The sequence below is a fragment of the Microcaecilia unicolor genome, chromosome 2 (assembly GCF_901765095.1).
Source record: "Microcaecilia unicolor chromosome 2, aMicUni1.1, whole genome shotgun sequence".
Lineage (NCBI taxonomy): Eukaryota > Metazoa > Chordata > Amphibia > Gymnophiona > Siphonopidae > Microcaecilia > Microcaecilia unicolor.
In genome coordinates this window covers 328946535-328969412 of record NC_044032.1, presented here as the reverse complement: position 1 = coordinate 328969412, position 22878 = coordinate 328946535, and the positions used below count along the sequence as shown (strand labels likewise).

General features: G+C 47.2%; 1 protein-coding gene across 1 annotated transcript in view; it reads right to left on the bottom strand.

Moving 5' to 3' along the window:
* DGKQ (diacylglycerol kinase theta) overlaps positions 1-22878 on the bottom strand; it is a 679503-nt gene that overhangs the window by 560271 nt on the left and 96354 nt on the right. Inside the window, 1 exon segment of the mRNA XM_030192090.1 lies at positions 10372-10497. Within this exon segment, the coding sequence (XP_030047950.1) occupies positions 10372-10497 (126 nt within the window).

Here is a 22878-nt window from a genome sequence, read left to right as displayed (position 1 = left end):
AGCTTAGCCGAAATTGGGTGGCGAAGCAGGTGGGGGGGAAGAGGGGTTGGTGGTTGGGAGGCGAGGACAGTGGAGGGCAGACTTATACGGTCTGTGCTAGAGCCGGTGATGGGAGGCGGGACTGGTGGTTGGGAGGCGGGGAATCCTGCTGGGCAGACTTATACGGTCTGTGCCCTGAAAAGACAGGTACAAATCAAGGTAGGGTATACACATATGAATTTATCTTGTTGGGCAGACTGGATGGACCATGCAGGTCTTTTTCTGCCGTCATCTACTATGTTACTATGTTATGTTACATCAGATAAGCACTTGCTCTGTTTAACTGCATGCCGTACTTCGGTCCCGTTTTTGGCACCATCAATTTCTATGGGGACAAACTTCGGTTTAGCGCACCACTGATAAGTGCAAGATTCACTTATATGCATGGTTTAAGACGGCTCCTCTGCAGGAAAGACTCTGCATAAGCACACGCTCGGAATATGGAAGCCGATTGGCAAGTGACAAAGGGGCGGTAAATTTGAAATCTTGTTGGTTAACTGCCACAGGCAGAATAAGCGAAAGAATGTTGTTAGAGTGTAAACTGGAGTCGTCATCGTCGCGCAACTGAAAGACTTTAACACTGGCTGAACGAGTAGAAGTTCTTAAAAAATTAGAAAACAAACAAAGTCAAGCATCTATTACTAAAGTATATGGTGTCAATCCCAGTCAAATTTCACGTGTCTTGAAGCATAAAGACCAGCTTCTGGAAGACTGGCAAAACAATACAAATCCACACAGGAAACGAAAACGGGCGGGAAAAGCTGAGGAGGTAGAAGATGCTCTTCTTTGGTGGTTTTCTCGAGTCAGGAGCAGATAGTTTCCTGTCAGTGGTCCACTGCTTATGGAGAAAGCTAATCAGCTAGCTGAAAGTCTTGGACTAACTGAATTCAAAGCCACTGTTGGATGGTTGGAAAGATGGAAGGAGAGGAATAACATAAAATTCAAGAAACAGCATGGTGAAAAACAAGACGCTGATGACTTTGGTGCTGAAAATTGGGTTCTTTCAGTTCTTCCTACCATCTTGAACGAGTTTGCACCGCGTGACGTTTTCAATGCTGACGAAAATGGTCTCTACTGGCGAGCAATTCCCAATGGAACACTTGCATTCAAACAAGCCGAAACTACAGGAAGTAAAACGTCTGACGATCCTCCTTTGCTGCAATATGGATGGGAGTGAGAAGTTGGAACCACTTGTCATTGGAAAGAGCAAACAGCCCCGTTGCTTCAAGAATGTTAAGCGACTTCCTGTGTCATACAAGGCTAAAGCAAATTATGGATGACTGGGGAAATTTGGAAGCAGTGGCTAAAGAAGTTAGACACTAGAATGTGGGCACAAAAGCATCAGATTTTGTAGCTTTGGGATAATTGTGCTGCACACAGTGATGATGTCAGGCTGCCACCAAACACTACCTCTCTGATCCAACCTATGGATCAAGGCATAATAGCCAATTTCAAACAACATTATCGGGCAAGCTTTGTTAAGGATGTGGAGAGGGACGAAACAGATGCAGCTGTTGCAAACGCGTCAGATGAACAGGCTATTGACATCCCAGCCGGTGTTACTGAAGAGGAGTTTCATCACTACGTAGCTGTTGATTACGATCTACAAACAGCTGACGACAGCATTGATGTCCAGATATGCGCCTACACGCAGGCAATGGCTGATGATGAAACTCCTCTTCAGTAACACCGGCTGGGATGTCAATAGCCTATTCATCTGACACGTTTGCAACAGCTGCATCTGTTTCGTCCCTCTCCACATCCTTAACAAAGCTTGCCCGCTTGTAGCAGTTCACAATGGTTGCCTGTGTAACATGATTCCAGGCTTCTTTCTGCATATGTAGGGAATCCAACAGTGATAGATTACGAGCAAGTTCAACAGCACATTTATCCTTGCCAGTCTGGTCATCCATAACACTCATAAGACGACGTAGCATAAGAGCCCGATAATGTTGTTTGAAATTGGCTATTATGCCTTGATCCATAGGTTGGATCAGAGAGGTAGAGGCATAGATGCTGTTCAAAAATACCATCCTGGAAGCCCAGGCCAAATATATTCCGAGTATTTAAAAAGGAGGAAGACAGACCAAATGACAGCCAGCATGGTTAAAAGTGAGGTGAAAGAAGCTATTAGAGCTAAAAGAAAATCCTTTAGAAAATGGAAGGAACCAACTGAAAATAATAAGAAACAGCATAAGGAATGTCAAGTCAAATGCAAAGTGCTGATAAGGAAGGCAAAGAATGACTTTGAAAAAAAGATTGCACTAGAGGCAAAAACATATAGTAAAACGTTTTTTTTAGGCATATTAAAAGCAAGAAGCCAGCAAAAGAATTGGTTGGGCTACTAGCCAGCTCATTTTCAAAAGTGATCGCCGGCCATTTTCCGACATAAATCGGGAGATGGCCGGCGATCTCGGAAAAGCGGCCAAATCAGTATAATCGAAAGCCGCTTTTTTGGCAACATCGCCGCTTTCCCGTCGCGTCGCCGGCTAAAGTGCAAAGGGGCGTGTCGGCGGCGAAGCGAAGGCGGGACAAGGGCGGACATGGGCATGGCTACCAGATGGCCGGCTTTCAGCGATAATGGAAAAAAAACGGCGAAAAGCAGTATATCACCGGGTTTACTTGGTCCTTTTATTTTCACGACCAAGCCTCAAAAAGGTGCCCCAAATGACCAGATGACCACTGGAGGGAACGGGGGATGACCTCCCCATACTCCCCCAGTGGTCACCAACCCCCTCCCATACTATAAAAATAAAAATAAAAACCTTTTTTGCAAGCCTGTATGCCAGCCTCAAATGCCGTACCCACCTCCATGACAGCAGAATGTGTTGTATTCTCCGACAGTCTTTCCCTGGTTGCGATGTGGCTCTCGGGTGAGTGTGACACCTTTTCTGTTAGGTGCCCTGCAGAGTCACATCAGCAATGCATTGTGGTGGGTGTAGGGTACTGGGCTCTACTCCCATGGTGCTTTTCCCCCCTGTTAACTGGGTCAGAGTGTGTCCTGTTTTGTTTCCGGTAGTCCATGAGGTAGTGGCCATTTTTGTAAGTCAGTTTTAGATCCCTTTCATGTGTTAGCCACGTTAGAGAACTTTATTACCTTGAATGTGGCTGAAAGAGGGCATTGTACACCATTCTGCCAGCTCTGACCTACTGCTAATCTCATTACCAGGGAGACCCTTTGCCAGTGGGGCACAACCTCTGATCTGCACTTAACTGTGAGTAAACTTGCTTATTCAAATAAAGGACTTTTTCAAAGAGATTAGTCTTCAGGTGTCAACTGGTGTGCCAAGGTTATACAGCAGCAACAAGTCCTAGAGGTCTGCGTGTATGCAGGTCCCTGGAGCACTTTTAGTGGGTACTGCAGTGCACTTAAGGCAGGTGGACCCAGGCCCCCCCCCCCTACCTGTAACACTTGTGCTGGTAATGGAAGCCTTCCAAAACCCACTGTACCCACATGTAGTTGCCCCCTTCACCCCTAAGAGCTTTGGTAGTGTTGTACATTTGTGGGTAGTGGGTTTTGGAGGGAGGGGGGTTGGGGGGCTCAGCACCCAAAGTAAGGGAGCTATGCATGTGGGAGGTTTTTCTGAAGTCCACCGCACTGACCCCTAGGGTGCCCAGCTGGTGTCCTGGCATGTCAGGGGGACCAGTGCGCTACAAATGCTGGCTCCTCCCACGACCAAATGCCTTGGATTTTGCCGGGTTGGAGATGGCCGGCATTTTTTTCCATTATCGCTGAAAAACAAACCCGGCCATCTCAAACCCAGCGAACTCCAAGGCATTTGGCCGGGCTAAACCGTATTATCAAAAAAAAAGATGGCCGGCCATCTTTTTCGATAATACGGTTCCGGCCAGCTGTAGCACCGCCACCAACATAGATCGCCGGCAATCTTTTGGCTGGCGACGTTCGATTATGCCCCTCCACATGATGGAGAGGTAAAATGGGCACTCAGGGAAGACAAAGCCATAGCAGAGAGATTAAATGAATCCTTTGCTTCGGTCTACTACTACTACTACTTAACATTTCTAGAGCGCTACAAGGGTTACGCAGCGCTGTACAAATTAACGAATAAGGACGGCCCCTGCTCAGAAGAGCTTACATTCTAAAATACGAAATGTCAAGTTGGGGTAGATGAGATTTCCTGAGAAGAGATGAAGTGATTAGGTGCCGAAGGCGACATTGAAGAGGTGGGCTTTGAGCAATGATTTGAAGATGGGTAGGGAGGGGGCCCGGCGTATGGGCTCAGGGAGTTTGTTCCAAGCATGGGGTGAGGCGAGGCAGAAAGGGCGAAGCCTAGAGTTGGCGGTGGTGGAGAAGGGTACTGAAAGGAGGGATTTGTCTTGAGAGTGGAGGTTACGGGTAGGGACGTAAGGGGAGATGAGGGTAGAGAGGTAAGGAGGGGCTGCAGATCGAGTGCATTTGTAGGTGAGTAGGAGAAGCTTGAACTGTATTCGGTATCTGATCGGAAGCCAGTGAAGTGACTTGAGGAGAGGGGTGATATGATTATATCGGTTAAGGCGGAAGATAAGACGTGCGGCAGAGTTCTGAATGGACTGAAGGGGGGATAGATGGCTAAGTGGGAGGCCGGTGAGGAGTAGGTTGCAGTAGTCAAGGCAAGAGGTAATGAGAGAGTGGATGAGAGTTCGGGTGGTGTGCTCGGAGAGGAAGGGGCGAATTTTGCTAATGTTATAGAGGAAGAAGCGACAGGTCTTGGCTATCTGCTGGATATGCGCAGAGAAGGAGAGGGAGGAGTCGAAGATGACACCGAGGTTGCGGGCAGATGAGGGTGTTATCAACTGAGATAGAGAGTGAAGGGAGAGGAGAAGTGGGTTTGGGTGGGAAAACAATAAGTTCCGTCTTGGCCATGTTCAGTTTCAGGTGGCGGTTGGACATCCAGGCAGCAATGTCGGATAAGCAGGCCGATACCTTGGCCTGGGTTTCCGCAGTGATTTCTGGTGTGGAGAGATAAAGCTGGGTGTCGTCAGCATAAAGATGATAGTGGAAACCATGAGAAGAGATCAGGGAGCCTAAGGAAGAGGTGTAGATTGAGAAAAGAAGGGGCCCAAGGACAGAGCCTTGAGGAACTCCAACAGAGAGCGGGATAGGGGAGGAGGACGAACCATGAGAGTGTACTCTGAAGGTACGGTGGGAGAGATAGGAGGAGAACCAGGAGAGGACAGAGCCCTGGAACCCAAAGGAGGACAGTGTGTCAAGAAGTAGGTTGTGATTGACAGTGTCGAAAGCGGCGGATAGGTCGAGGAGGATGAGGATGGAGTAGTGATCTTTGGATTTGGCGAGGAACAGGTCATTGCAGACCTTAGATAGTGCCGTTTCTGTCGAGTGTAGGGGGCGAAAGCCGGATTGGAGCGGATCGAGGATGGCATGAGTGGAGAGAAAATCAATGCAGCGGCTGTGAATGGCGCGTTCAAGTATCTTGGAGAGGAAGGGTAGGAGGGAAATGGGGCGGTAGTTGGAGGGACAGGTAGGGTCAAGTGATGGTTTTTTGAGGAGTGGTGTGACCATAGCATGCTTGAAGGTGTCCGGGACAGTTGCAGTGGAGAGAGAGAGGTTGAGGATATGACAGATGGTGGGGGTGATAGTAGGAGTGATGGTGAAAAGTAAGTTGGTGGGGATGGGGTCTGAGGAACAGGTGGTGGATTTCGAGATGGAGAGGAGATGGGCGGTTTCCTCTTCGGTGATAGCAGGAAAAGAGGAGAAGGAGGCCTGGGTAGGTTTCTTCACCGAGGAAGATTTGGGAGAGATACCGGTGAATGAAACCTTTATAAACCCGGAGGATGTAATGACGCAATTTGACAAATTAAAAAGTAGCAAATCTCCTAGACCGGATGGTATTCATCCCAGAGTACTGATAGAATTCAAAAATGAACTTGCAGTACTATTGTTAGTAATGTGTAATTTATCTTTAAAATCAAGCATGGTACTGGAAGATTGGAGGGTGGCCAATGTAATGCCGATTTTTTGAAAAGGTTCCAGAGGAAATCCGGGAAATTATAGACCACTGAGCTTGACTTCAGTGCCGGGCAAAATGGTAGAGACTATTATAAAGAACAAAATTACAGAGCATATTCAAAAGCATGGATTAATGAGACAAAGCCAGCATGGATTTAGTGAAGGGAAATCTTGCCTCACCTATCTATTACATTTCTTTGAAGGGGTGAACAAACATGTGGATAAAGGTGAGTCAGTCGATGTTGTGTATCTAGATTCTGAAAATGCGCTTGACAAAGGACCTCATGAAAGACTCCAGCGGAAATTGGAGAGTCATGGGATAGGAGGTAGTGTCCTATTGTGGATTAAAAACTGGTTAAAAGATAGAAAACAGGGTTAATTGGTTAGTATTCCCAATGAAGAAGAGTAGATAGTAGGGTTCTCCTTGGATCTGTGCTGGGATCGCTGCTTTTTAACATATTTATAAATAATCTAGAGATGGGAGTAACTAGTGAGGTAATTAAATTTGCTGACAACAGAAAGTTATTCAAAGTCCATAAACCATTATTAAAATGGACTTGGAGAAAATCCACTGCTTATTTTTAGAAGAAGCAGCATAAAATGTATTCTATTTTTGGGGGATCTTGCCATACTTGTAACCTGGATTGGCCACTGTTGGAAACAGGATGCTGGGCTTCATGGACCTTCAAGTCTGTCCCAGTATGGCAATACTTATGTACATAAAGAGATTATGATCACCTGGGACATCTCCCCTTCTGACACACAAAATATTGAGTGTCAGAAAATTGGTCATAGTGGTGAAAGAAAGAAACACCAAAACAGCACTGATTATAAAGGTGTCAGTCCAGAGCAACTATTCGATGAATCGTATAGAGAGAGAAAAGATCAAGTATCAAGAAATACAGTCTGAGCCCAAGAATATGTGGGAGGAGGATATGGGAATATTTCACAAGGTTTTGGGTAACATAGGGCTTATTAAAAAGAGTTTACAAGCATAACAATATATGAACTCCAGAAAGAAGCTCTCTTTGGCATAATGCAAGTACTACAGTGAGCATTAGCAGTAAATTTGAGAAACTGAGATCATAGTCCACATGCTCTGACTTAAGAGTGAGGTTCATTCCTGACATACTTTGCGCAAAACTAACCCAATTGGAGAAAGTGTCCCCCCAGAGACTGAATCTATTTCACCCAAAGCCTCAGAGTACAACTCAAGAACAGTGCTGGAATGACTGCCACTCAAGGGGAAGGCCAAAGGCACCGCTTACATTGCTGATGCTGCTGGCAGGCCTGGAACCTTGGAAGCCTGCAGAGCGTGGAGCGTGGAGAGAGAAGGGAAAGCGGTGTCAGACCACATGGAAAGGGAAACAGGGGTGGCGAGAAGATGATGCAGTGCCAGACGGAAGGGGAAGAGGGGTGGAGAGAGGAGGGAAAGCGATGGCAGACCACAGAGGAAGGAGAAGGGGAAAGGGAGGTGAAGAGAGGAGGGACCGCGATCTCAGATCACAAGGAAAGGGAAAGAGGGGTGGACAATGTGATACCAGACCGAAGGGGGTGGAGAGGATGGAGAAAGCAATGCCAGACCACAGGGGAAGGAGAAAGGGGGGTGGAGGAGAGGAGGGAGAGCAATATGTCAGTCCACAGGGCAAGGGTAAAAGGGTGGAGAGAGGAGGGAAAGCAATGTCGGACCAAAGAGAAAGGAGGAAGCAAAAGCAAGGATGAAGAGCTGGGGGGTGGAAGCTGGACTCACCGGGGGGGGGGGGGGGGGGGGGGGGAGGGGAGAGAGAAAGGTGGGATGCATAAGAGAGGGGAGACTAGGGAGGGGAGAGAAGAGGGAGAGATGCTCCCCCTTCTTTCTTCCTCTCTCCTGCACTCCCACCCCAGGGCCAGCAACAAAGGGGGGAAGGGGTGATGACACAGTGGGGGAACAGAGACAGGAGATACTGGAAAGCAGATGATGGATGTAGATATGGATGGGGAACAGAGAAGAGATAAAAGATGGAGAGCGGGGGAGATGCTGAAATGCATCATGTAAAAAGGAGAGAGGGGGCACAGACTAAATGGAAGGGAAAGGAGGGGCAGGCAGTGGATGGAAATAGGAAGGGAAAGCAGACAGACACAAGATAGAAAAGAGAGAGAGGGCAGACAGTGGATGGAAGGCGCAGAGAAAGCAGGAAGATGCTGGATGGAAGGGAGAGAGAGAGAAGAAAAGATGAGGAAAGCAGAAACCAGAGACAACAAAGGTAGAAAAAATATATATATTTGCTTTAGGATAACGTAGTATTCTAGCTGTGGTAATAGAAAATGAAAATAAAGTGATCTTTTTATTGGATTAATTTTAATACATTTTTGACTAACTTTTAGAAACCAAAACCCCCATCCTCAGGTCAAGATAGGATACCGAAACAGCAGTATACTGTACTGACCTGAGGAAGGAGGTTTTGGCCTATGAAAGGTAATCGAAAAATGTATTAATCCAATAAAATGGTGTTATCTTATTTTCCATTTTTTGTTTTATTTCTGTTTGTTAATTTATAAAGTGGTGATTGATATTTGACAGTTTTTTTTTTCAAATTTACATCTCCTATCTTTATATTTTGCACAGTACTAGGGGACATGCATCACTGTTTCTGTGTTGTTGCACTGTATGCAGAATCTGGCTTCTTGGGGTTCAGTTCAATTTTTCTCTACATATTTAGTCTGCCCAACAAGATAAACTCATATGTGCTACTTCTTGTGTATACCTTACCTTACCTTGATTTGTATCTGCCATTTTCAGGACACAGACCATAGAAGTCTTGCCCAGAACTAGCCCCATTTTCAGGACACAGACCGTATAAGTCTTGCCCAGAACTAGCCCCAACACCCAAACACCAGCCCCGCCTCCCAATCTCAGCTAAGCTTCTGAGGATCCATTCCTTCTGCACAGGATTCCTTTATGTTTATCCCACGCATGCTTGAATTCCGCTACCGTTTTCATCTCCACCACCTCCCGCGGGAGGGCACTCCAAGTATCTACCATTCTCTCCGTGAAAAAATACTTCCTGACATTTTTCTTGAGTCTGCCCCCCTTCACTCTCATATCATGTCCTCTAGTTCTACCGCCCTCCCATCTCCGGAAAAGGTTCGTTTGCGGATTAATACCTTTCAAATATTTGAACGTCTGTATCATATCACCCCTGTTTCTCCTTTCCTCCAGGGTATACATGTTCAGGTCCGCAAGTCTCTCCTCATACCTCTTGTAACGCAAACCCCATACCATTCTCGTAGCTTTTCTTTGCACCACTTCCATTTTTTTTACATCCTTAGCAAGGTACGGCCTCCAGAACTGAACACAATACTCCAGGTGGTTGCAGCGAGTACAACGCTTGAAGCCGCTGGGAGTCCTCGATGACATGGACGGAAAAACAGCGGCTGCGAAATTAAAAGAATCGATGGTGTCAAAGAAAAAGGCACAAAAAGTGAAAAATATTGATCCAGCTGAGCAGCCTAAAGGGCGGCTGCGACGAAAAATGAAGGAAACTTAAAAAGGTGAAGAAAAACTAAAAATAAGGGGAAAAACTACTTTTTTTAAAGAATTTGTCAAAAAGTACTACGAAGAAGAAAAAGAAAAACAAGGGGAGCGGTAAACCTTGAATTGCAGTCTCCTGAGCTGAAATAGAGCGCAGTCTAACAAAAGACGTGTCGCTCAAGACACGGATCAAAAAGAACTAAGGGAATCACACTCGTGTCACGGACGGGAAGCCGTTCGCGCATGCGCAGTGCACTCAGTCCGTGCGACGGACCATTCCAGAGACTTCTTCGGTTTTTTTCTCTTTTTTTTCCGGTCTCCTGGGCCATCGCGGTCGACAACCCAATAGTGAGAATTATCAGCCTGCTTGTCCGTATACCATGGTGAACAACGTCAATGTTGCAGAAATGTCTAATATCACCATGAGATATTCAGTGCCTCTGTCAAATCTCACTTAAAGACAATCAAATACTAAAATTAAAAGGGTTTCTGTAGAATGTTTAGGTATAAAGCCAAAGAAACGTATCTAACAGACTGTTTCAAGAAAATCTTGTAATTGCAATAGAACCACTTTTTCAGAATTTTAGAAAGGAACCCTAATGAGGAAATAGCGAAATAATTTTCAGGATAGTTTGGATCTAGAGCACCATTTTAAAGAAAGGGATATACAGATGCTCTTTTGAAACAATTTGGGATGACTGCCTCAGCTAAAGAATTGTTAAATAAAAGGGAAATAATGTCAGATAAATCAAATTTTTATAATTTTATCATATAAACATAACAGACTCATTACAAGTAGTGTTTACTTAAGTTTGCATTTTCACATCAAACATAGTTGATAAAATTTACATACCACAATACCACACCACTCACATCTCATGCCCGATAGCACTTCAGATGAGCCACAGGCTTTCTTACAAACTTCACAGCGAGCACTTGTAGAAAAATTTCCCTCTCGCCAGTGGTGATAGCATATATCCTAGAAAAAATTTGAACACAACTAAAGAAATCTGGGTGTCTTGAAAGATGATATAAACAATGTTTGTATAATTTAAATTTTATTACCAATAAACAGTATCACAATATGCTGTTGGCACAGAATAATATATGTAGTAAAAAATTGAGCCCATCTATGTGCTTGTGAAGAAGAAGTGACAACTCTGATTGTATTAATTACATTGGTGGCATGTGCGGCCCTGCATACAAGCTGCCAATAGCAAAGGCTCCCCGCTCCCATGTAGGCAAAGCTGTATGATGGGGAAGCAGAAAATGGTCAATGACAGCTTCAGGTCATGTGACCCACACACAGCAGTGCACTCACTGCCCTAGACACACTGTTGCACCAGAGGAGGGAGAAGAGTCACTTCATGGATGGGGAAAAGAGTTGGGGATTTTGAGCCTACAATATCTGTGGTAGCATTGAGCCAATATCTGTCCATTAGCCCCAACCTCCAGGCATTTATTTATTTATTGCACTTGTATCCAGTGGCGTGCTGGAGCCGGCTCGCTCCAGCTCGCAAGAGCCGCTTGTTAAATTTTGACAGCTCTTGCGAGCCGGCTCCATTACAGGAGGTAAGCACGGCAGGAGGGCGCCATCACAGGCCATGCTTACCTCCCCTCCCGCTCCCAAACATGTCCAACGATGTCCTTCGCACCCACCCTCCCCTCCCGCTCCCATCCGTCAGTTTGTATTACCCCCGTGAAGCGCCGCGTTATTTAAAGCCCTGCTGCCCGTCTCCAGCCTTCCCTGCTTGCTTCTGACGAGTTCGTGCCCTTAGTTCCACCTTCTGACATCATTCTGACGTCATTTCCTTTTCCGCGAAGGCGGGACTGAGGGAACGAACAATGCTCGAACATCATCACGAAGCAAGCAGGGAGCAGGGGAAGGCTGGAGACAGAGCCTGCAAATAGGTGGGAAAATATGGGGTACAAATGTAACAAATAAATAAATAATGTGGCGCTTCGACGGAGGTAATACAAAAAGATGGATGGGGAGAGGGAGGGGAGGGTGGGGGCGACGGAGAATCGCTGGACATGGATAGGAGCGGGAGGGCAGGGGAGGGAGGAGAATTGCTGGGCATGGATGGGTAGAGGGGGGCAGGGGAGAGAATTGCTGGGCATGCATGGGTAGAGGGGGGCAGGGGAGAGAATTGCTGGGCATGCATGGGTAGAGGAGGGCAGGGAAGAGAATTGCTGGGCATGGATGGGTAGAGGGGGGCAGGGGAGAGAATTGCTGGGCATGCATGGGTAGAGGGGAGAGAACTGCTGGGCATGCATGGGTAAAGGGGGCAGGGGAAAGAACTGCTGGGCATGCATGGGTAGAGGGGGGCAGGGGAGAGAATTGCTGGGCATGGATGGGTAGAGGGGGGCAGGGGAGAGAAGAGAATTGCTGGGTATGGATTAGAGAGGGGCAGGGGAGAGAGGAGAGTTTCAGGACATGGATGGAGGGGAGGGCAAGAGAAATTTTGGACATGGATGGAGGGGAGGGAAGGGAGAGAGAAGAAATGCTGGACATGGAGGGAAGATAGAGGAAGGAGATTAGATGAGGGGAAAGGAAGTGAGGAGAGAAACTGCACATGGATGGAGAAAATAGGCAGAAGCTGGATCCACTGTACAGTCAAGTCTGCAGAGGACCAGAAATGAAGAAGAAAGGAGGAAAGAAAAGAAATAAATGGAAAGGAAGCCCTGGAAACGGAGTCAAGGGAACAGATAGAGAGCAGCAGAATCAGATACTGGGCCAGCATGATCAGAGAAACAAAGCCACCAGACAACAAAGGTAGAAAAAAATAATTTTATTTTCATTATAGTGTTTGGAATATGTCGACTTTGAGAATCAGGTGCTGAACGTTAAAAGTTTATATTTATTTACTTATTTATGGCATTTTATCACATATTAAACATGAAAGATTGGAACCTGGGATCATTTAATTATTTTTTCCTGGAGAGAGTAATGCATTGCCTCCCCCCCCCCCCCCCCCCGCTATAGCCAGCTCTGCAATTTGGGGGGGGGGGGGCACAGAGGTGGATGGGGGGGTGCCGAGGTGCACCGGGGAGAGAGTCTGTTGTTAAAAATTTACCAGCACACCACTGCTTGTATCCCACATTTTTCCACCTATTTGCAGGCTCAATGTGGTTTACAAAGACCTGTTATGGCATTGCCATTCCAGGGTAAAAGATACAGTTGGTATTACAAAGAGATCAAGGGTACCAGAGAAGAACTGAGCAGAATTATAGAAGGCGTCATTCAGAGTAGGAGTGGAGTGGTGAAGTGTTATAGTTAAGCTATGGATTCTCGTGGTAGGCTTTGTTGAAGAGATAGGTTTTCAGAGATTTACAAAAGTCCGTGATTTCGTTGATTGTTTTCAAATTTATTGGTAGTGTATTCTACAGCTGTGTGCTCATGTAGGAAAAGCTGGTAGCATGTGCTACTCTGTATTTTAATCCTTTGCAGCTGGAGAAGTGTAAATTAAGAAATGTGCGGGCAGATCTTTTAGCATTTCTGGGAGGTAGGTCAACGAGGTCTAGCATGTAAGTCGGGGCATCTCCGTAGAGGATTTTATGAACAATCGTGCAGATCTTGAATGTGGTTCATTCTTTAAGTGGGAGCCTGTGTAGTTTCTCTCTTAAGGGTTTTGCACTTTCATATTTTTTTTTTCCAAATATGAGTCTGGCTGCGGTGTTCTGGGCTGTTTGAAGTTTCTTGATGTTTTGTTCTTTACAGCCGGTGTAGAGTGCGTTGCAATAGTCCAGGTGGTTTGTACCATTGACTGTACCAGGTCGCGAAAGATATATCTTGGGAAGAAAGATTTTACTCTTTTTAGTTTCCACATGGAGTGGAACATCTTCTTAGTTGTTTTCTTCACGTGGTTATCGAGTGTGAGATTTCGATCAAGGGTGACTCCAAGAATTTTCAGTGTATTTGAGACGGGAAGGGATACATTTGGTATGGTTATGGTAGTGAATTTATTTGTGTTATGTTGTGAAGTGAGTAGAAGGCATTGTGTTTTTTCTGCATTAAGTTTTAACTGAAATGCATCCGCCCAGGAGTGCATTATTCGGAAGCTTTGGTTGATCTCGTTGGAGATTTCCTTTGGGTCATATTTAAACGGGATGTATATCGTGACATCATCTGCATATATGTATGGATCGAGGTTTTGGTTGGCTAGTAGCTTGGCTAAGGGTATCATCATTAGGTTGAAGAGGGTAGGCGAGAGGGGGGATCCCTGGGGAACTCCGCATTCAGGTGACCATGGGGCTGATATAGCCTCGTTAGTTGTTACTTTGGTATGACCTTGAGGTCAGGAATCCTCTAAACCAGTTAAGAACGTTAACTCCAATTCCAAAATATTCTAGGATATGTAGTAATATTCCATGGTTGACCATATCGAAGGCACTGGACATGTCGAATTGTAAGAGAAGTATGTTGTTGCCGGGTGCAATTGCTTGTTTAAATTTGTTCATTAAGTCACTAGTACTGTTTCAGTACTGTGGTTCGACCGAAATCCTGATTGAGATTCGGGAAGAATTGAGTATTTATTTAGGTAGTTAGTGAACTGTTTCGTCACTACGCCCTCCATAAGTTTGGTTATCAGCGGGACAGATGCTACTGGGCGATAATTGGTTAAGTCATTTGTACTTTTCTTTGCGTCTTTGGGTAGGGGGGTGAGTAAAATGTTTCCTTTATCCTTTGGGAAGAGACCATTTTGTAGCATGTATTTCAGGTGGTTCATGAGGTCTGTTATGAGCTGCTGAGGGGCTGATCTTATAAGGCTATTAGGGCAGATGTCTAATTTGCTTTGCGACTTGACGTATCTTCTTAGCGATTGGGAGATGTTATCAATCAAGAGTGCATCAAAGTTGGTCCATGATCGGTCTGCTGGATGTTCTCCCGGTATTGGATATAGACATTCAAAGAGGTTTACATAGTCAGTTGTGTTGTTAGGTATCAAGAGTCGTAGCTTTATAATTTTCTCTTTGAAGTAGTTCGCAAGATTGTTTGCTGATGGGATTTCTATATTGTTAGAAGTAACTGGGGTGGTATTTAGAAGTTTGTTTAAAAGTTGGAAGAGTTTATGTGTGTCTTTGTAGTCTGGTCTGATTTTAGCTTTATAGTATGATCTTTTGGTTTGTCTGATGGTGTATTTATATTTTCTTTGTAGTTGTTTCCAGTCGTTGAGTGTGGAATCGTCTTTTTTCTTGCTCCATGAAACAACCGGGCTATTTCAAAGGCATGCTGATAGTTAAATGAACTGACCTATTTCATAAGAATGCAAATATAAGCATACTTACACCTCCTGTGCACCCAATCACCCAGTTAGAAAATGCTCCAGTAGGGCAATCCCAAGAGGATCTGGGATCAAGATCAAATAAAGAAGTTACCAGAACCAGGGCCCCAACACCACTCTTTTGGGCCTGGATAGCAAGTCGTTTGGCCATTTACCAAATACTCATGTGGCAGCTATGTTGCTCTCCAGATTCAGGGATGGTTTTGAAATACCTTATGAAGGGCCATCCCACACACTAGCAACCCAAGTGTTTTGCTCATATAATGCAGGCTAAGCTATTTGCTGAGATAGGTATAGAGAACCTTTTCTTATGATGCTTGTGCACCAGATGATTTTTTTTCTGCCCTCATGGTGGTTCCAAAGAAGAAGCCTGGTAAAATTTAGGATGCTTTACCCAATAAGGTTTCTTACCCAAAAAGGTCACTGGTGAATGATTTAATTTCCAATGAGATATGAACCCTGCAATGTGCCTCATTTGAAGGCATAGAATTACTCAGACAGGGCAGCATAAACGCAACAATGACCAAGGTAGATAGCATCAGCTTTCAAATACTTCTGGACAGCTTTCCATAGGTTGCCAGTTGAGGATGATTACTATTTCAACAAGCACATAGGGCTACATTCAGTAAATGGTGTGCAAATTTGGGCACCAGGAAAAATCAGCACTCAGTTTTATTCTATAAAAAGCACTCTGGGATGGACTTCCGGTGGAGCCGCGATCCAAGATGGCCATCAAGGAGTGAGCTCCGCAAAAAACCCTGACGAGGCCCCCCAGGTACGATATCGCTGGACCCCCCCCCCCCCCCAAGCAAAAATACAGCTTTGGGAGACGAAGGGGAACGACGGGGGAGAGGCGCGACAGCGGCAAAGAAATATCAGGAGACCCGGGGAACCCTCCTAAAGAGTAACTAATGTCGGGCAAGATGGCGGTCAGAGAGAAAGAGCGGTGGAGACGGAGGTAACAGTACAGAAGAGCCGGTTTGTGCCTGCCCTCCTTACCTCAGTGGATAGCCAACAGTAGAGGCACTAGAGAGAGGGAATGCTGAAGAGTAAAATCTGGTGGAATCACACGGCATTGAAGCTTGCACTGTGTTCCTTCTTCCCCTCCCCCCCCCCCCGACTCGTGGTGTGACTGAAGGGAGAGACAAGAGCAATTGAAGAAGCGAGGGGGAGTGAGGAAAGTAGAGAGGAGAAGGGGAATACGCTAGTGAGAGGAGCAGAACTCTGGGACCAGCGGGGACAGGAAAGCAGCAGCCTCAGGAGCGACTGGCAGGCGAGCAGCTTGGACAGCTTGGCAGTCAGAGCGTAGCCCTGGAGTCGCAGCAGCGGGCTCAGACGGGGTACAGGAGGGACAAGCGTACTACAAACAGTTGTGACCCAGAGAAGACGGGACAGAGGAGGAGGGGGAACAAAGAGAGCAGCGCCCCAAGATGCCACCAAGAAAGAGCCTTGAAAAATTCAGATTCACGGCAGATCCCGCTGGTAAGGGGAAACCAGAGTCAGCGGGTAATAGCCAAGGAGCGGAAAAGCTGAGTGATATCCCATCGGACTCGGAAGAAGAGAGTCACAGAGAGGAGGGAGAAAACACTGAAGAGATTTCGAAAGCTGAGGTGGTGGGCTGGTTCAAAGAACTGAAGTCGGAGTTGGCGGGCTACCGAACAGATGTTCAGAACACACTCCGGGAGATGCAGGCGGAGATCCGAGACTTGGGAACAAGAGTAGAGGTGGTGGAGGAACAACTTGAACGTGTACAGGCGGAAGTAAAGAACAAAACGATGGAGACGCCTGTCGACACAGTGGAGCTCCAACAACTAAAAGACCAGGTGGAAGATCTGGAAAATAGATCCCGCCGCAATAACCTGCGGTTCAAAGGAATTCCAGAGCTGGACATTTTTGTGAACTCGGAGACCATGATAAAGGAACTGTGTCAGTTTATTCTGAATCCAGAAGAGGAGGGTGCGCAGCAGGAAATCCGCCTACAAAGAGCACATCGAAGCGCGGGGCCACAGAGAGATCTTGCACCCAGAAATATTATCGCCTGCTTTTTAGACTTTCCCACTAAAGAACGGATTTTGGCTAAGGCCAGGCAGCAGAAGGTAAAATAACATGGAAAACATACAAGATAGGAGTCTACCAAGACCTGGCTGGTGTAACCTTGCAAAAACGAAGGACAATGCGAGAAGTGACAGGGTTCATGCGAAACAAAGGAATTCGGTACCGGTGGCTGTTCCCTTTTGCGGTCTGGCTTACGGTGAAGGGGAAATCAAAGAAAGTGAAAACACCGGAAGAAGCCTGGGCAGCACTTAGAGCACTGGGGTGCGAGGACGATCCAGCCCAAGAGCCCCAGAGGGCAGGAGATCCTCGACCGGACTCGGCATGGCAGGTGGCAGTGAGGAGAGGAAAAAAGGGCGATAGAACTGCTTCCTGAAGCCCAAGAGAGACAGTACTTGGATGAGTATGAAAGACATGATTAGGAATTGGACTGCCTGGGGAGGGGATGTTAGGTTGCTGTTTGGCTTGGGAAGTGGGGACACAAGAGGAATAAGATAGCGGGAAGAGGACCCGATGCCAAACTTGATTAAATATGCCCGTAATGAATATGTGGGAAGAAGGGGAAGGAAGGGCAATAGAGGGAGGTATGAGTGGGGGGTGGATCCCAAGGTATGTAACGGGGTAAAAGAGGGGGGGTGGGAGATCTGGGGGCCTGGGGGGGACAGCGGAGCCCCCTTACTGCCTGACTACAGTAGGCATGTCGGGTAGGGGAGGGATACAGCGGAAGGGGAGAGGGAGGGAGGGACAGGGAGGGAAGGGGAGATCAGGGGGAGGGGGGGGGGAAGGGGGAGATTTGAAGGTGGGTTCCTAGAATGTGAATGGCCTCAATAACTCAGGAAAGAGACCAAGGGTAATGAAAGAGATTAATAGGATGCGATGTGATGTTTTGTTCTTGCAAGAGACACATTTGAGACCCAGATATGGGCATTTGCTATGTTCTAAAATGTACACTGAGGTGATTGTTCACCAGGGGACAGGGGGGAGGAAGGTCGGGGGCGTGGCTATACTGCTAAGACAGAACTGTGGACTGACTAACATGAAGGAATTCAAAGACACAACGGGGAGGTGTGTGGCCATCCGGGGGCTGTTAAAGGGAAGAGAAGTGACGCTGGTCAATATGTACGCCCCAAATACAGGACAAGGGGACTTTTTTCGCACACTGTGGGAGGAGATTCAAGGGTTTATAGGGGGGCAGGTAATAGTAGGAGGAGACTTCAACGTTGCCCCAGATGCAAGATTAGACCACTCGGGAGGAGGGAGGTACCAGTCTGGACCGGGGAGAAAAGCATTACGGAAATTCTTGGCCAATATGGAGTTGGTAGACAGCTGGAGAATAGTAAGGGGCACACAGAGAGGGTACACGTTCTACTCCCATGCAGCTAACTCCTATACTAGGATAGATGGGTTATGGGTACACCGCAACTGGGCGCCAATGATAGGGGAGACTGAAATAGAACCAATCCACATCTCAGATCATGCTATGATATGGTTTAGACTGCAGGGATGGGGCCCCAGGAGGCAGAACACCAGGTGGAAACTCAACGAGTCACTCCTGGGAGACGAGCAAGTGAGAGATAAAGTGAAGACCGGTTTACAGGAGTACTGGAGAACAAATGATACAGGGGAGGTAGGAGATGGGGTACTGTGGGATGCAATGAAGGCGGTGGTGAGGGGTATTCTGATTAAATGGGGAGCAAGGAAAAAGAGGGCGAGGGGACAGAAGATGATGGAATTGAGACAAAGACTATGCAAACTAGAACGAACGCATCAGAGAAACCCGTCCCCCCCCGGGTGTGGGAGGAGCTCCGGAAAATTAGGGGGGAGATAGAGCAGGGGCAGATGGAGGAGGTGGAATATATGAGGACGAGACTCCGGCAGCAGTTTTTCGAGTTTGCTAACAAATCGGGTGCCATGCTAGCCAGGTGTTTGCGAGCGAAACGGGTAAAATCTAAGATACAAAAAATTAAAGATGGTACGGGAGGGTGGCTGTATACGGACCCCGACATAGAGAAGGGATTCCTTAGCTATTATAAAGGCCTGTATAGAGCTCCAGAAGGAGAATGCCCGGAGACGGTTGCGAGATATCTGGACTCGCTTCCCCTCCAAAGCTTGAATGCGGAGGAGCGCCATAGGATGGAGGAACCAATGCGTCAAGGGGAGATCATGGGGGTCATTTTAAAATTACCCAATGGAAAGGCGCCCGGATTAGATGGCTTTACAGCAAGATTCTATAAACAATTCGAGAGTCTGGTCAGCCCGTTGTTGTTGAGGGTGGGTAACGGGGTACTGAAGGGAGGGGAGCTCCCGAGATCAATGATGGAGGCGGGAGTGACGGTCATACCTAAACCAGGGAAAGACCCGACGGAGTGTGGATCCTACAGACCCATCTCTTTGCTCAATGTGGATGCCAAAATCATAGCTAAGGTATTGGCCAACAGATTGGGCAGACTGCTGCCTGCACTAATAGATCCGGACCAAGCTGGTTTTATACCAGGGAGGCAAGTAGGAGATAATATCAGAAGAACGCTACACCTGATGTGGGAAGCACAGCTCACATGAACAGGGATAGCTATATTGTCGACAGATGCCGAAAAGGCCTTCGACAGGGTGAATTGGGGCTTCTTGAGGGCGGTGCTTCAGAGAATGGGGCTGGGAGGAAATTTTAGCCGCTGGGTGGAGGCACTATATAAGAGCCCAAGGGCGTGCCTAAATATCAATGGGGGTTACTCACCCTTCTTCTCGATTGGTAGAGGCACCAGGCAGGGGTGCCCGCTGTCCCCACTGCTTTTTGCCCTGTATGTGGAACCATTGGCTGTGGCGATCAGAGATCACCCGGAGGTAAGAGGGATGAGGATTTGAGACCGGGAACACCATATAGCGATGTTTGCTGATGACATGCTACTATATGTAAAGGACCCGGGGGACACTCTGCCGATTATCTTGGGGATATTTGAAGAGTATGAGAAATATGCAGGGCTCAAAATAAATAGGGATAAAAGCGAGATTTTGGGAGTCACCTTAAGGGAGGAGGAAGAGGCAGAGTTAAGAAGCCGGTTTGAGTTTAAGTGGGCGAGACACAGAATTAGATACCTAGGGATCCAATTGCTGGGGGACCTGGAGAGGTTATTTGCGCTTAACTACGGATGCTTGCAAGAGCAGATACAAAATGACCTGTTGAGATGGAAAACTAAATGGCTATCATGGTGCGGGAGGATGGCTGTGATTAAAATGAATGTGCTACCACGTATATTGTTCCTCTTCCAGACACTGCCAATTGCGGTGTTGAAAGCATTTCTTACAAAACTACAGAGTACCATATTGAAATTTATATGGGGAAACAAGAGACCGAGGCTGGCACGAACGGTCTTGTGGGGGGGGGGGGGGGGTAAGGAGAGGGGAGGGAGAGCGGTCCCCAATCTGGAGTGGTACTATTGGGGCTCTCAATTGAAGATGATCTTGGATTGGGAACGGGGTATGGAGAAGCCTGCTATTCAAGTGGAACAAGCCTATTGGCCACAGAGGCCGTTGAGGTCATTATTGTGGACTTCCGAGGGATTGGGGAGAGGGCGGAGGGGGGGGAGGCAACCCTTTTCTGGGCCATTTATTGGAAGTACGGGGAATGTGGAGGAGAAGAAGGGGGCGCCCGGTAGCGGTGTCCTCACTGGCTCACCTTAGGTGGGAGCCGAAATTTATAGCGGGTAGGGAGAATGCTATGTTTGCGAGATGGGAGAGGAGGGGAGTGGAGAGATTTAGAGATGGGATGCATGGGAGTGGCTTGTGGACCTTTGAGGAGATGAGAGATAGGTATGGGATCCCTGAGGGAGACAGATTTGCACATACACAATTAATACACTTCATGGGGAAACTGGGATGGAGGGGGGGGAGGACACCATGGGAGGGAGAATGGTTAGAGAACTTGTGGAGTCTGTTGAGAAAAGTTCCAAGGTCCATCTCAGTGGTGTACCGCTACCTCCAGGGGGAGGAAGAGCGGGCATACTTATTCCAGGGAGCCTGGGAAAGGGACTTACACTGTCACTTCACAGAGGAGGAATGGGAACACATATGTGGGGAAGTTCAGAAGGCATCAGTTTGTGTACTGATACAAGAGAATGCCTATAAAGTCCTTACGAGGTGGTACTACACACCAGAAAGGTTGAAAAAAATGTACCCCGGGACCTCAGCAGAGTGTTGGAGATGCAGGTCACAGATAGGCACATTTCTCCATGTATGGTGGACCTGCCCGGGGGTGGTGCCATTCTGGCAGGCAGTGATGAAAATGCTGGTCAAGACTATGGGGGTATCCTTGGTGTGTAATCCAAAGGCCTGCTTATTGGGATTGTACAATGAACGGGAGGTGTGGGAAGAGAGTAAAATGATGCGCTGGGGATTGGCTGCAGCAAAGTGTCTCATTGCGCGAGGCTGGAAGTCAGTGGACACACCCGATATAGGGGAATGGAAAGTCCAAGTAAGGCAATTGTGGTACATGGAGAGATTAACGGTCTATAGAAGGGAGGGTGAACTCAAACGCAGGAAGGGTTGGGAAAGGGTACAACACATGATTGAGCACCTTTAAAAAGGCTGATAGACATTCCAGAGAAGGGATGGGGGGAATAGGGGGTAACACTTAGAGGGAGGGAGGGAGGGGGGGAATCCTATACAGTGGGGGAAATAAGTATTTGATCCCTTGCTGATTTTGTAAGTTTGCCCACTGACAAAGACATGAGCAGCCCATAATTGAAGGGTAGGTTATTGGTAACAGTGAGAGATAGCACATCACAAATTAAATCCGGAAAATCACATTGTGGAAAGTATATGAATTTATTTGCATTCTGCAGAGGGAAATAAGTATTTAATCCCTCTGGCAAACAAGACCTAATACTTGGTGGCAAAACCCTTGTTGGCAAGCACAGCGGTCAGACGTCTTCTGTAGTTGATGATGAGGTTTGCACACATGTCAGGAGGAATTTTGGTCCACTCCTCTTTGCAGATCATCTCTAAATCATTAAGAGTTCTGGGCTGTCGCTTGGCAACTCGCAGCTTCAGCTCCCTCCATAAGTTTTCAATGGGATTAAGGTCTGGTGACTGGCTAGGCCACTCCATGACCCTAATGTGCTTCTTCCTGAGCCACTCCTTTGTTGCCTTGGCTGTATGTTTTGGGTCATTGTCGTGCTGGAAGACCCAGCCACGACCCATTTTTAAGGCCCTGGCGGAGGGAAGGAGGTTGTCACTCAGAATTGTACGGTACATGGCCCCATCCATTCTCCCATTGATGCGGTGAAGTAGTCCTGTGCCCTTAGCAGAGAAACACCCCCAAAACATAACATTTCCACCTCCATGCTTGACAGTGGGGACGGTGTTCTTTGGGTCATAGGCAGCATTTCTCTTCCTCCAAACACGGCGAGTTGAGTTCATGCCAAAGAGCTCAATTTTTGTCTCATCTGACCACAGCACCTTCTCCCAATCACTCTTGGCATCATCCAGGTGTTCACTGGCAAACTTCAGACGGGCCGTCACATGTGCCTTCCGGAGCAGGGGGACCTTGCGGGCACTGCAGGATTGCAATCCGTTATGTCGTAATGTGTTACCAATGGTTTTCGTGGTGACAGTGGTCCCAGCTGCCTTGAGATCATTGACAAGTTCCCCCCTTGTAGTTGTAGGCTGATTTCTAACCTTCCTCATGATCAAGGATACCCCACGAGGTGAGATTTTGCGTGGAGCCCCAGATCTTTGTCGATTGACAGTCATTTTGTACTTCTTCCATTTTCTTACTATGGCACCAACAGTTGTCTCCTTCTCGCCCAGCGTCTTACTGATGGTTTTGTAGCCCATTCCAGCCTTGTGCAGGTGTATGATCTTGTCCCTGACATCCTTAGACAGCTCCTTGCTCTTGGCCATTTTGTAGAGGTTAGAGTCTGACTGATTCACTGAGTCTGTGGACAGGTGTCTTTCATACAGGTGACCATTGCCGACAGCTGTCTGTCATGCAGGTAACGAGTTGATTTGGAGCATCTACCTGGTCTGTA